The 14,055-nt window shown below is 63.0% G+C and overlaps 1 protein-coding gene across 1 annotated transcript in view; it reads right to left on the bottom strand.

The window, feature by feature from the left end:
* The window catches only part of ITGA5 (integrin subunit alpha 5), a 53,570-nt gene that overhangs the window by 4,845 nt on the left and 34,670 nt on the right, over positions 1–14,055 (bottom strand). Inside the window, exons 14-27 of the mRNA XM_026660688.2 lie at positions 13,713–13,758; positions 12,989–13,096; positions 11,339–11,394; positions 10,237–10,391; positions 9,791–9,928; positions 8,831–8,898; positions 6,979–7,129; positions 6,489–6,581; positions 5,532–5,608; positions 5,023–5,103; positions 4,552–4,657; positions 3,960–4,112; positions 1,406–1,507; positions 704–817 (exon numbers count right to left, since the gene is read on the bottom strand). Of these exons, the coding sequence (XP_026516473.1) occupies positions 704–817; positions 1,406–1,507; positions 3,960–4,112; positions 4,552–4,657; positions 5,023–5,103; positions 5,532–5,608; positions 6,489–6,581; positions 6,979–7,129; positions 8,831–8,898; positions 9,791–9,928; positions 10,237–10,391; positions 11,339–11,394; positions 12,989–13,096; positions 13,713–13,758 (1,448 nt within the window). The remainder of the gene's footprint in view (positions 1–703; positions 818–1,405; positions 1,508–3,959; positions 4,113–4,551; positions 4,658–5,022; positions 5,104–5,531; positions 5,609–6,488; positions 6,582–6,978; positions 7,130–8,830; positions 8,899–9,790; positions 9,929–10,236; positions 10,392–11,338; positions 11,395–12,988; positions 13,097–13,712; positions 13,759–14,055) is intronic.

Below are 14,055 nucleotides of genomic sequence, written 5' to 3'. Positions count from 1 at the left end.
ACAGGTGCATTGCTGGGGGGCTGGGCAGACCGGTGCTTTGCTGGGGGCCTGGGTGGGGGCTGAGCAGGCAGGTGCATTGCTGGGGATTGCTCGGGGGCTGGGCAGGCTGCTGCCGTGTGCCACCCACACATTGCTGCAATCCTTGGAGGCAGCTGATGCCACCCAGGGTGATTCTCGGGAGTTGGTCTGGAGGAATGGAGGGGGCGAGACCCCGTTTACCCTGCCCAGGTAGGAGGGTCTAAGCAAAGAGCCTGGTCGGGAGGGAGCAACAGGTGCCCTGGGATGCTGCGGAGACTCGGGGAGCTCATCCGGGTCACGGCTCCCCTGGGGGGTGGGGGAGAATCCTAGAGAGACCCCAGGGCAGGGCTGAGCCAATGGGAGCTGCAACGTGGGGCCTCCGTGCAGACAGGCAGACGGCGGAGCCCGCCTGCCCAGAGCAGGGAAAGGGGAGCCCCACCCCCTGCCTGCCAAACACTGGCAGACGGGGATTCACGCAGACACCCAGAGCTGGAGGGGCCTGACGTGCTAAAAAGGGCTGGCAGCCCTGGGGGACAGATGGCGACGCAGGAGGCCCCTGCTGACAGGAAAGCTGAGGCCCCAGGCCAGGCCCGCATGGGGAGCATGTGTGGGGCCTCCCAGACACGGCTGCCCTGGGGGCAGGGAGCTGGGGGATGGAGGTGGGAGGGGGCGGAGCAGCACTCACCTGCTGGAAAGCTTTGGCCCATATCCGGAAGTAAAGCCAAAGGCTGACCCGCTGCTGCCTCTGCAGCGTCCCCACCTGGCAGGTCAGCTGGAAGCACTCGGCCTCGGGGCACTTCTGTGGGGAGAGACCATTGGACAGAGGGTCAGTGACACAGCAGGGGTTGGGGCCCAGCAGAATAGAAGTGACCGTCTCCAACATTAGACCTTGGGACACCGGCGGCCACTGGGAAGCAGCCCCAGGAATGGAGGCTGGGCAGAGACAGCCCAGCCCAATGACTGGGGTTGGCCTCGGCATTCTGAAAGGCAGAGCGACCATCGCTGGCGCCAGGCTCTGCATGGAAAAGGAGGCTGTTAGCAGTGGCAGAACCAGAATGCAGCCACCTCTGGGGTGGGACAGCACACAGCAGTGCTGCGTGGGAATGGGAGGAGTATCTGAATCCAGGTGCAATGGCAGGGGGCTGGGTGCACCAAACGCTCCTGAATTAGAACAGGGCAAGGACACGGGTAACACTCTGCCCATGCGTGCCAGGCCCGTAGGCCCTGGGGAGTGGGTGTTGATTGATGACTCTCCACTCCCAGGGCCGGGCAGAGACTGACTCTTGTGCACTGTGCCCTCAGCAGTCACAGGGCACCCTAGGTGCAGCTGCACGCGGAGATCAGCGACCCCTGACCTGGGGTGTGCAGACTTCAGAGAAGCACTGACCAGGGTGTGGGGGCTCCCGGAGGCCCCACTGCTCCGTGCCGCGTCCCATCTCTGTAGGTAATGCTGCTCCGGGCTGGGAGAGGTGGTGGGATTCTTCTCCAGCTGCGAACACATTCCAAGGAGAGTGAGTCACCTTTGCGTGGCCCCCCACATGCCCTGTGCAAGGGAGGGGCAGGGTGGGGACGCCAGGCCTGCAAGGCCCGCACTAGATCCCACCTCTGCTGGTAAAGGCAAGCACTTCTGACCTGCCCCACAGCTGCCAACCCCTCTGACTGCAATCCAGCTGTGACCCTTGCAAGAGAGATGCCAGCCCTTGCCCTGGCTGCAGGCACTAACTGACGGCCTTGTAGCTGGAGACCAGACCAGGTCACCTGTACGTTAGTTTTGCTCAAAATAGTTATTAGTCTTATAAGAATGTTTTTAGTGTCTAGACTCTATGAAATGCTTGTATGTTGCTGCATGTATTACTTCTGGGGGAATTCTCCAGAATTCATGTGCCGCGCAGATTTTTTTTCTCAGCATAAAATACATTCTGCTGAGAAGTGCTGCAGTTACACCTTTCGCCCACCAGGGGCCACTGTGGCACCAGAACAGAGCAGCTGCTCCTGGGATAGGGAAGAGAAAAGGCTGCATTCCTCCAGCGCCCTGCCTTATGGGGCCAGGCCAGGAGGCATGGGCTATGGGGGGATGGACAATGTGTGGCACATGGGGCTGCTGGGTGGGGCCCTCAGACTGGGATTCAGAAGGGCTAGTGGGGGGGGGGAAGACTGGAGCAGGGGCTGAATGGGAGTGGGGGTGGCTGAGTGAGGGCGCAGGGATACATGTGGACAAAGGGTGCAGGGACACATGGGGGACAAACGGTGCAGGGACACATGGGGGGAAGGGGTCAGCCAGTGTCTGCATGGGGAAAGCTCCCTAACAATCCCCCTTCCCCCCAGAAAAAAACCCTATTCCATACTTTTCCTACCCACACCTAACAACCCTCCAAGTTCACACCCAGGCTCCTTCCCAGGAATTACTTCTATCCCCCTCAGCTCCTCTATTACCCCGACTTCCCCCAGCCTTTGCACTGCTTCTGAGGAGGGCAGGAAATATGGTTCTGTATTGTAGTTTAAATGAATTATTACTCAAAGTTCTGTATTAATATGCCTAGTAAGGCAACTATTTGTCAAAAAACATTCAGGAAATGTTTTTTGTTGTCTGTATTGTTACAGACAGACTTGCTGACAGGTATTTTGGAATAAATTACCAAAATATTGGAACTAATCTGATTATACTGTGTTATTTTGACAATAAAATTTGCAGAATTTTAAAATATTGTGTGCAGAACTTTAAATTTTTTGGCGCAGAATTGCCCCAGGAGTAATGTATTCATCTCACTGATAATGTCTGGGTCCCATGGTATAAGGTAAGATTTCAGTGTCTGCTCTGTAATGTAAAAGTGTTTGCTTTGAAACTGCCAATAGACACCAGACAAACCACTGGGGTACGTCAGAGACAAAAGACTGTGCACCTCCACCCAGGAAGAGGAGACATGCACCTGGACTCATCCCATCATCTTGAACTCTGGCGGAAGGGAATAAACATTCCTGACAAGAAGAAAAAGCATCTTTTTGGCCGTTTGAACTCTGAAGGACCAGAGACTCTAAACTGAGGCCAGAGATCCCCAGGGAATTCAAAGACATTTGGAAAAGACAGATCACTACAATTCTATCACTCTTAGGACTGAGATGGTAACTCGTGGGGTGTGTACGTTTGCTTGCTTTAACCTGTAAATAACTCTCTTATTGCTTTTTCCTAATTAATAAACCTTTAGACAGCTAAGTAAAGAACTGGCTACAGTTGTTGCCTTTGGAGGAGGAGCTAGAGCACCAGTTGATCTGGGGTAAGTGACTGGTCTCTGGGGCTGGACGCAACCTGAATGTGGTGTGATTTTTGGTGTGTGTGATCATTAAGTCCAGTGGCAAGACAGACTGGAGAGTCTCAGGGGACGGTCTGTGACTCCATGGTAAGGCTGGTACAGCGATCCAGGAGTTCACAGTTGTTACTGGCTTGGTGAAATCGAATTACAGAACATACCACCCGCTTGGGGCGTCTGCCCTGACTCGGTACTCCCGGTCATGAGCCGCTCCAGACAACGCGACAACGGCAACAGGAGCCAGGAAGGGGCATGGGACGGCATCCCCCTCACAGAAACACACGACACAATTCAACTCCATCGGTCGTTGCTAGAGCAGGGCTGCGGGTCGGGTCTGGGGCATTAGCAGGTTTCCCAGCAGTTCTCACCTCCTCTGTGCTTGCCCCTCCCAACTCACTAATTTTTGTGATTCCTGAAACAAACTCCAACCCCCACCCAACTGCCAGCCCCTGGAAACCCCGACTCAGCACGTGGCTGGCCCAACCCGAGCCCCTGCTGCCCTGCGAATGTCACCCCGGGCCCACGGGACCCTGTGCAGACAGGGTGGTGAGGGGACTGCCCCCTAGTGGAGAGCCCCAGCCCATCGCAGCACACAAAGGCTCGCCCTGCCCGGGGCCAGCCCTGCGTCCCAGTTACCTGCAGCTTCAACGGGTTGACGGGCTGGCTGGAGGTGCAGTTGGCCGGCACCGAGTAGCGGGTCACGTACATCACCGGTTTCCCCTGGAAGCTCATAGGGCAGCTCAGCTCCAGGACCCCGTGGCTGATGGTGCTGGGACCTTCATTCACCAGCTGCAAGGGGGGAGAGGGAGAGGGAGGGTCTGTGCCAGTCTGCAGTGTCCCACGGGGTGCCGGGCTCACCGGGAATGGGGCAGCCCATCTGGCTGTGCAGTGGCCTCGGTGCCCGTGACCCCCAGGGGAGAGGAGAGGAGAAAGCAGGGAGTGGGGCATTCCAGCTGGCCTGGACGGAGTGCCCTGGTGGAGTGTGCACCCCCCCAAAATCCCCTCTCAGTATGGGCCCCCAGGGCCTCCCGATCAGGCAGCCCCTCTCCTCCCATCCTGGCCCCACAGAACCCCCCTCCTCAAGCTGTCCTGGCCCCCCGACCCCCTGGTATCCCCCAGCAGAGGGGCTGGAAGATTGGACTGCTCCTACCCAGCCTGCAGGGGGGATGGCGCTGCTCCCTGCCCCGATGCTGCCAGCCAGGGGAGCTGTGCTGCGCATGACACCCACCTCATACACATGCTGCACCTCGGGGCCCACGTCCTGCTCCTTCTCCGGACTCCTGCCAGGCTTCCAGCCCGAGACGGGGAAGGACACGGCCTCAGGCTTGGAGACCCTGCAGGCAGGCGCAGATGGTCATTGGCTGCTGGCCCTGGGGATCAGTCCCCACAGCCCAGACAGCCTCTGCAGCGAGGGGCCACTAGCGATCTGCGCTGAGAGCTGCTGAGCTCGTGTCATGCAGGGGCCACAGAACAGCCACAGCTGGGCCATGGCTTCCTGCCGGCCTGGGCGGGATGTGAAATAGTGACTGGGGGAGGGGGCCGTTTTCTGGAGGGGCGCTGGGGGGCTAAAAAGGAGCAGCTAGCAGGACCTGGACTGAGTGCTGGCCCCCCCCGCCCCCCCGCCCAAGGCCAGGCCCCCTTGACTCAGGGCTGTGGCACTGCAGGGCCTGCATGGAGGCTGGGGCTTGGGCACACTCACCCGTGGGAGGAGACCCTGGCAGAGGCCTCGACGCGCAGCGGGAACGCCACCACCTCGCTGCGGGAGTTGTTCTCGTTCTTGCTGTGGAGAGAGCAGAGTGCGTCACAGAGCAGCCTGCTCCCCTGCCCAGCTCCCTGCTGCCCCCCGCATGGCTCCCTGCTCCCCTGCATGGGATGGCCTGCTCCCATGCACGGCCCACTCCCTGCTCCCCTCCGTGGTCAGAGCCCCGGCACCTCCGGGCCTGGCCGGTCAGAGCCCCGGCACCTCTGGACTTGCCACATCAGTTAAGAATGTAAAAAAATTGCTTGAGCCTCAGCACCTCTTTCATTGCAAATTAAGCACTGGGTGCATCTGGGCTCCTGCGTGGGGGTGGCCCAGCCTGGGATCCTCCCTGAGGGAGCAATGGGGCTATGGGAGTGGGGAGCCCTGACCCCACCCCATAGCTGGGGAGGGCGGGTCCCAGAGTGCGTGTGTGTGGGGAGGGAGGGGACGGGGATGCCTGGCATTACCTCCGGATCTGGAACTCGAACTGGATGGTCTTCTTGTCACGAAGATGGGGGACGGTGAAGCGCAGGCCCCCCCAGAGCTGGGGGACAGAGGAGGGTTAATGGCTCTATTCTCCCAGCTCCCTGGAAGGACCTAGCTCCCCATCTGTCCCCAATGTGCCCCCTGCCCCGTCACAGCCCAGCTCCCTGCCCTCCCCTCTCCCCCGATGTGCCCCCTGCCCCCTGCCAGCCCAGCTCCCTGCCCTCCCCTCTCCCCCGATGTGCCCCCTGCTCCATGACAGCCCAGCTCCCTGCCCTCCCCTCTCCCCTGATGTGCCCCCTGCCCCCTGCCAGCCCAGCTCCCTGCCCTCCCCTCTCCCCTGATGTGCCCCCTGCCCCCTGCCAGCCCAGCTCCCTGCCCTCCCCTCTCCCCTGATGTGCCCCCTGCCCCGTGACAGCCCAGCTCCCTGCCCGCCCCTGATGTGCCCCTGGCCCCTGGGCACATCATATGGGGGAGCTGGGCCCTCAGCAACTCCAACACATGCAGGGAAAACCCGTGGAAATGACACCCCTGCTGGCCTTGGCTAGGACTGTGATGAGTCGCCCTGCTGGGGCGCTTGGCAACTCCCAGCAGCAGATTTACCGGGGACAAAGGGAAATCCCAGTCCCATTTCCTGCCTGCCCCAGCCCCCTGCTGCCCTGGCACCCCACCGTCCCAGCCCCACTCCCCAGCTGCTCCAGTCACCCACCCACCCTAGCACCCAACCACACCCCAGGCCTGGCACCCCAACACCTCCCCCTCCCCAATGCCCCCGGGAAATGGCCAGACGCCTCAGTGCCATGGCACCCAGCAGTCCTGCCCGGCCTCTCAGCAGAGCAGGTCTCGGTTAGGTGGCCACTCCCGGGGGCAGAGGGCACTGCCCAGTGAGGGCCGTGCTGGCCAGCTCTCCAGGGTGCTCCAGGTGTGGGACAGCTACTCACACTGGTGCCCGACTTCATGGGGTTGCCGAGGTCACAGATCACCATGCGGGTCCGGTTCACCGACTCGTAGGCACAATTCAGGTTGGTGAAGTTCTGCGGGGGAGGGGAAGGAAGCTGGGATCAGAGCAGGGCTGCATGGGGAGGGGGTCTGCACGGGAGGGGGACTGGAGGGAAGAGGAGATACTGGGCCCTCTACCCGTACCACCCTGCTGTGGGGAGCGGGGGCATCCCTGAGCTCCCCTGCAGGAGTCCCGTCCCCAGGGGTCCCCTTACAGCAGGCAGCACACGCCTGGCCACCCTGTTCCGGGGGCTCAGACCAGCACCGCGGGGCCCATGCCAAGGAGCCGCAGCCCCGAGCCAGGGACTTGGGCCCCACGGCACTGCGAGGGAGCAGCCAGGAGCAATGTCCCTGGAGCCTGCATCACTCCCAGAGCAGAGGGCCTTGCCCAGCTGTGAGCCAGGTGGTTCGCGGGGTGTCTCTGCCACCTACCCCATGGTTGCGGATCACCCCGGAGTAGTCGGCCTCAGTGGGCAGGATGACGTAGAGCTCAGCTTCGTAGGCGCCACCCTCCCCGCGGTTGCGGGCGTTGAAGGTCAGGTTCAGGGCGTTCTTGTCCCCCAGGTACACCACGCTGTGCTCCCTGCAGGGCACAACAGGCATGAGAACCGGCCTTGGCGCTGCCCACAACTGGAGACACGGCCCCTCCCGCCCCGGCATGGCACGGCCAGGACTCGCCTGCAGGTCACAGCCAGACGAGGGGCTCCGGCCAGTCTACCTGCTGCCTGCCCAGCGCCGCCCAGCCAGAGCCCCCATTCCCCAGCTCGTGGGGGGTGGCCCTGCTGTTCTCACGGCTGTGCCAGCGCTGCTTGTGCTCCGCCCAGCTCTGCTTACACTCAGCGCCAGGCTAAGGGCTTCCATATGCGGGCGCAGCTGCTTTGCGTTAGGCCATGTGTGTGGGGGAGGGGGAGTCACGTCGCCCACGCAGCTGGGGTCCTGCAACGGGCTTCCTCCAGGCCGGGCTCAGAGCTCTGCGAGGGAGGGGCTGGCATCAGCTCCTGCCCTCCTCTCACCACATCTGGGCCTTGCCAGGAGGAGGGGGAGCACCACACCAGACCCAGCCGCCTCAGGCCCATGGGGCCGGGAGAAACTGGAGCAGGTCCAGAGCAGAGGGGGACACTCTGGGCAGCATCCCCGGGTTCCCATCCCACACCAAACAGAGGCGATCCCCAACCCACCCCACTGACCTGGGGCCTCCGGGGACTGCCCAGCCCCACCCCCAGGGGGCAGCTCTCCTCTCACACCCCATGATCCAGAGAGCAGGGCACCATCGGCCGCTGGGTGCCCTGGGCAGCAGAGAGGGGAGAGGGAGGGAGGTGAAAGGAAAGGAAGCTGGTGGGGAGGGCTGGCACCCTGCTGTAGAGTACCTGAGCCATGCCCCCCAGACACCACTCCTGCGCTGTCCCAGTCAGATCTGGGCAGGCCTGCCCCAAAGCCCAAGGGAGCGGTGCCCTGAGGAACAGTCCCACCTCGTGATGGGGAAAAGAGACTCCCCGGGGCCTCTGCCACATGCAAGCACCCAGAAAAGATGGAGCTGCAGCCCGGAAACCCAACTCGGGGGAGCAGCATCACCCATGGCCCCCTCCCTGCCCTGCCCCCAGCGCTAGCTGCCCCTCCCTCGCCCTAACTGCACCCCCTCCCTGCCCCGCCCCACTCACGCACAGTGCCCCGCTCTCATCTACCTGGGCGGCTGGCCTTGATCCTCGCTCCCAGCCCTCTGCACCCTCAGCCTGAGGGGGGTTGCTGGGGGCCGCCCTAGGCCCGGGCTTCCCAGCGCATCCTCAGCGCTGGTCCCAGCATGGACCCTTCGCTGAGCCTTGGGCAGGGTGCTGGAGGCTAGGGATGTAACCCAGGAGTCCTAGCTCCCAGCCTGCAGAGGTGACGCATGGGGGAGGAGGGGGGTCATGTGCCCCCCCATTTCTTCCAGGGTTTGCTGGCCAGGCCCCTTCCCTGTGAGGCAGCTCCTGGAGCTGGTGAGCTGCAAGCTGTGGCCGTGGGGAGAGGGAGCAGCAAACAGCTGGGAGCTGCAGCGAGGGGCCACTAGGCTTGGGGGGGGGGGGGGGGGCACGGGGTTTGGGGGGGGGGAACCTTTAACTTGTGCCCCCCCACTATCAACAGGCACCAGTCGTCTCTGCCAGCCAGCACCGCTAGACCACGCCCACCCCAGTGCAGGGCTGCTCCCCCTGGGCACGCTGCTGCTCACAGCTCACCCCACGCTCTGAGCTGGTCACTGCAGATGCCCCCCGGCATCGCCCCTGCCCGAGGCGCCTCCCGCCAGCCTTACCCAAAGACGTTGAGCTGCAGGTCGGGGACGCAGATATTGTCCTCGCCACAGTCCAGCTGGATCTGGGCCTGGGGGTCAGAGAGAAGGGGTGAGGGTCTGTGTGAGCAGTCTTCCAACCTGTGCCCCTTGGTCATGGGGTACCCCCTCCCCTGCTGTCTTTATACCCCTTTATACTTTTTGGTCATGGGGTACCCCCCCCTCCATGCCCCAGGACTGCCCCCCCCCCCGGGCAGCACAGGGTGAACCCCAGAGCCTGGTGCAGACCACGGAGCTGCCCAGCTTAGCACTCAAAGCCCTGCCCCAGCGCTCTGCCCCTCAGTCCCTGGGGCACGAAGGGAGAGGGGTGGGCACAGCACAGCCAGCCAGGGCCCCACAGAGAGCTGGGGGACCACAAAGCCAAGACCCCTGGTGCACACACATGGGGAACCACCCGACCCCATGTTGCCCTCGTGGGCCCCATCACTTCCACTGGTGCATCGGCCCCTGATTGGGGGTGGGGATGGCAGTGCTGGGGGCAGGGGGGGTTGTCCATTTCTGCCTGCCCTACCCCCAGGGCCAGTCGGAGACAGAACAGGGCAGGGAGCAGCTGGGTGCTGGTTTGCGGGCTCCAAAGAGGGGTGCTAAGGAGCCTGCGGCCTGGGGAGAGGCACCTTCTCGCGGTGAGATTGGCTCCAGGGGACCTCCCAGGGGCACAGCAGGCAGAAAAGCCCCTGGGAAATGGCCCTGGGGGCCCCAATTTGATCCCTCCCTCCCAGGGCCTGGCCCTGCTGACAAAGCCGGGCTGGCAACCCCCTGCCTCTGAGATCCAAGCTGGGGCTCCCCTACCCCTGGCCAGGCCCTGCCACCAGAGCAGAGCCGGGAGCTTGCCAGCCTCCCGCAGGGAGCCCTCAGCGCTCGCCACAGAGGAGCCCGGGCAGTGCGGTGCCAGCCCCCCGGGAGGCAGCAGCAGCCCCCCCGCACCTTGCGCTCGATGTAGCTCTTGGTGAGGTAGTTGAGGATGGGCTGCAGCCCGTGGGCGTCTGCCGGGGCCTGCGGGTCCAGGCCGAAGCTCAGCGCCACGTGGATGGAGGACAGCTTGTCGCGGAACTCTGACTCATTCTGGGGAGAGAAGAGAGTGCTCAGGGGCAGCACGGACGCGGCTCTGGGCCCAGGACTGGTGCTGGCCGGGACCCCCGAGGCACCCCACTGCCATGGCAGCCTGGCCAGCGCAGACCTTCCGTGGCCGCGAGAGCCTGGGGCACTGGGCAGCGTGGGCTGGGGAGCAGAGAGAACCACAGGTCTGGCAGCCTCCCCAACGAGCCCCCTGTACCCTCCTTGCAGGCGAGGGCTGGCTCTGCGCCCCCTGGGGATCAGGTGGGTCACCCCAGTGCAGGGCTGCGGCTCTCGGCTGGGCTGGCCCCACTTACCCGGAGGTAGATTTTCATCTCCCTGCACTCCTCTAGGGCTCCGTTGTGCACCTTGATGGTCTGCGCCAGGTGGGGCTGGCGGGATTGCAGGAACAGTGCCCGCTTGATGGCCCCCTTCTGCTTCAGGTGGTCCAGGTGCAGCTCCACAGTGAACCCTGTCGGGGGGAGGAGAGGCCAGGGTGAGTGGAAAGCCCAGGGGCCAGGGCAACGCTGCAGTCACGGCTCCAGGCCTCGGCAGCACCCCATTAACTCCCCCCTCGCTTCACAGAGGCACCAGCTGGCCTCAGAAGGGAGCCCTTCATCCACCACTGACATGCAGCCAGCTCTGGGGCGGGGCTCAGCAGCTGTTTAACAGCGCACAGCAACCTTACAAAGCAGTTTAGGAAGTAAAGCTGAATCCTGTGTCCCACTGGAATTAAGGGGAATTTAGAGGCAGAAAGAAATTACCCAAGTTTTGAACTGAACGAGGACACAGGTCACCAAACAGGCCACCCCGACCACGGGAAAATGGGTCAGGGCATCTTTAATACCCACGAATAGCCAGGACCTGTGTTACATCTCATCTGAAACACAGCAGTGTCCCCAAGTGCCACACTGGGGTACTGGGGTCAGCATCAACTGTGTAGGGAGAGCGCCCCCTGCTGAGCCCCGACCCCACTCCCTGCAGCACAGCGCCCCATCACTGTGCTGGGATACGGGTTCAGAAATCAATCAGATAATAAATGACTGACAGTGAGTTACCAGCACTTCATGAACAGCGACAAACTGAGCTCCAACCCCCCAGGGAAAGTGGGTTCATGACTTGCCCCAAGGGAGCAGAACAGCTGAGTGTAGGATCAGTGCCTCAACCGTGAAGCCACCTTTCCTTAGGGGGACAAGCGCCCCCTACTGACTCACCCACAGCCGTATGTGCTGCCCCCTGGGTTCCCACCCAAGCCCTGACCTTGCTTCGCTCACCTACCCCACAGTAGGATGGACACGCCCCCATTGGCTCCCCAGTGCCCCAGGACAGTGAGACTCCCCAGACCAGGGGATTCTGGGAAGATCGGGGGCAGCACCGGGCTCCTGGCTGCTCTGACCGGCGCCCGAGCTCGCTACTCACCGATGGAGTCGGGCACGTGCTTCCCCGAGGCGTTGAGGCAGAAGCTCAGGTTTATGCTGCCGAGATGGGAGAGAGAGAGACATGCAATAGGCCTGGGGCAGGCCAACACCTGGCAGAGCCTGCCAGGGCCCTGCCAGACCCAGCGCAGGGGCAGGGCTGATCCACCTTGGGGGCAACGGCGTGGGAGCCCTGCACGGACCCGGCAACCCGCTGTCAGTGCAGATGGTCAGTGGCGTAGGAGTCCTGACCCCAAGTCCCACGCTCTGCCCTCCTCTTAGTTACCCACCCCTCTGGGAAGGTGGGGGGAGAGAGATGCCCTCCCCATGGTGCAACAGGGAAACTGAGGCACAGAGCAGGGAACTGATCCGGCCAGAGTCACTGGCAGGGCTGGGAATGCGGGGGGGGGGAGGGGGCCTGGACTACGCTATGGCCACAGACCTGGGCTGCCCCGGCGCCCTGAACCCAGACCCTGGGATCTTCAGTTACCCCCGAGCCAGTGACAGCTCCAGGGCTGCGGCCTCCTGATGGGCCCCACCCGCTTCCAAATAGCCCTTAGATTCCAGCCCCCCCATGGAGTTCCCGACCTATCCCTATCTCGCACCCTGCCCTGTGCAGCTGTGAGCTGGCTACCACCAGCAAGCCCCGGTTAATAGTTAACACCGAAGGCAAGCAAACCCCGGGAGGTGGGAGCAAGATCAGAATCAGAGCGAGGGGATTCTTCAGGTCAAATCCTTCCCAGGGTGCGGGGGTGGGGGGCTGCTACAACCCAGAAGGGTATCAGGAGCAGCCCCTGACTGGCCCCTTGAGGCATTCCTGCCGCCCTACCCCTTGTAATGCCGATCCCCCCTGAACCCTCCCCACCCACAGTGCCGATCCCCCTCCCCACCTTCTCCCCCCATCTGCCCCCAACCCAGTGCCTGAAGCTGCCTCCCCCTAGCCGCCCCCAGGCCGGGACAGCCAGCCGCCCAGCTCCCTCCAGCCGGTTGCAAGTGCCTCACAATCGCTCATTCATGGAAGGGGAGGGCAGGCTGCCAGCAGCCCCTGTTGCTGAGCAACGGATAAATAGCTTGCTATAAACAAACCCCCAGCAGGCCCCGGGGCACATTAACCCCCCACGCCCCCCACAGCCCCCTGGAGTGAGATCAACGAGCCGCAGGGGGCAATTCACACACGCCACATCCAGCTACACGGGGTTACACCCAGGCGTCTGTTGGGGGGGGGTCCCCCAGACCTGAGTTCATTGGCAGTGTTTCAGTGAGCCCAGCTCCAGCAGTTGAGTTCATAAAAAAGGCTAAAAGCAGATGCTATTCGCCCGCCACCCGCTTAGCCCCTCTGACGGGGCTGGGGCCGTCAGCCTTGCCGGAGTCTCGTGCACGGTACACACAGGGAATGCTCCTCCCGCCACCCCAAGCTGCAGTGCAGCCACCTCTGGGCTGGGAGCAGCAGACATGGCTGTGCAGGACAAGAAGAGAAGGAGAACCCAACAGCCAGTCACCTCAGCCGGGACTCACAGCCAGGCAAGCCTATGGAAGCGGCACCTGTCCGGAGGGAGGCCCTGAGTCCCGCCTGGGGCTCTCAGGCCCTGAGTCCCGCCCGGCGCTCTCCGCCCCCCGCCGGCAGGGCAGATCTCGAAGGGGGCGTGTTACCTACCAGGCCACGTGGGTGTCGGTGCCCTCCAGTGTACAGGATCGCTCTTCAGGGTTGAACATGGTGGGGAAGATGTTGAGGGAGGCGCTGGCGTAGACGATGGGGCGGCCTCTGTGTGGGGCGGCAGGCGCCAGGAACGACAGGGAAGATGGTCACATGCTACGTTCACAGCCTGGAGGGACTGAAGCAGGGTCGGAACTGGGCTGACCCTGAAGGGGTGGCGGGAAATGGGGCCAGAGAGCTTGGACGCCGCCTCTTCTGCCTGCAGAGGGGCTGGCTCCCTGGCTGGCTTCAATCAGCCCCGTGCTTCTCTGGGGCTGGGCCATTCACACCAGAGAGGATCTGGTTCCAGATTGCTCCAGTTGGGCCAGGAATCCCCCGGAGCAGCAGCTTCCCCTCCCCACCATGACCAAAGCCGGGGATGCCCATGGCTCAGGCTGGCTCCCATGCCATCCCCCAATGTTACTGACACTCTAGCAAAGGAGTTCCAAGCTGGCTGGAGAGGACCACCGCTTGGGTAACCTCCAGCCGGGGGCAGGGGCAGAAGTTCAGGTGGGCACAGGGCCCTGGTGTGCAGAAACACCATGGTGGGCTGGGGCAGCAGTGCCTTTAGATTCCCACAGCCCGTGGCTGAGGGCAGGCCTGGCATTGCTGACCCACACGGTGTGGGCTCCCGGAACCAGCCCCCAAATCCCCAGGAAAGCCCACAGAGAGGAACAGCGCCTACCGGTACACCACGGCCGTGTCCACTCCGAATGCGCCCACAATCAGGTCTGCAGGGCAAACAGACACAGATCAGCTGGAGCTCGCGGCAGGACAGCACCCCTAGGAGCCAGAGCCCACAGAGAAGGGGAAGCAGCATACGGGCAGGGCTCCATCAGCGCTGTGCGTCCCCTGTGCCGGGGGAGCGAGCAGGAGCTCACTGCTAGGGGGACGGTAGATGTGCGCCAGAGGGGAGCTAACAGGGAGCTCGCTGCCAAGGGGATGGGGGTCTGTGCCAGGGGGAGTGAGCAGGGAGCTCGCTGCCAGGGGGACGGGGTGGGGTCTGCTCCAGGGGGAGCGAGCAGGGA

Source organism: Terrapene carolina, unplaced genomic scaffold, assembly GCF_002925995.2.
Source record: "Terrapene carolina triunguis isolate 2854851 unplaced genomic scaffold, T_m_triunguis-2.0 Scaffold836, whole genome shotgun sequence".
In the NCBI taxonomy this organism is placed as follows: Eukaryota; Metazoa; Chordata; order Testudines; family Emydidae; genus Terrapene; species Terrapene triunguis.
This window is presented reverse-complemented; position numbering and strand designations above follow the sequence as displayed.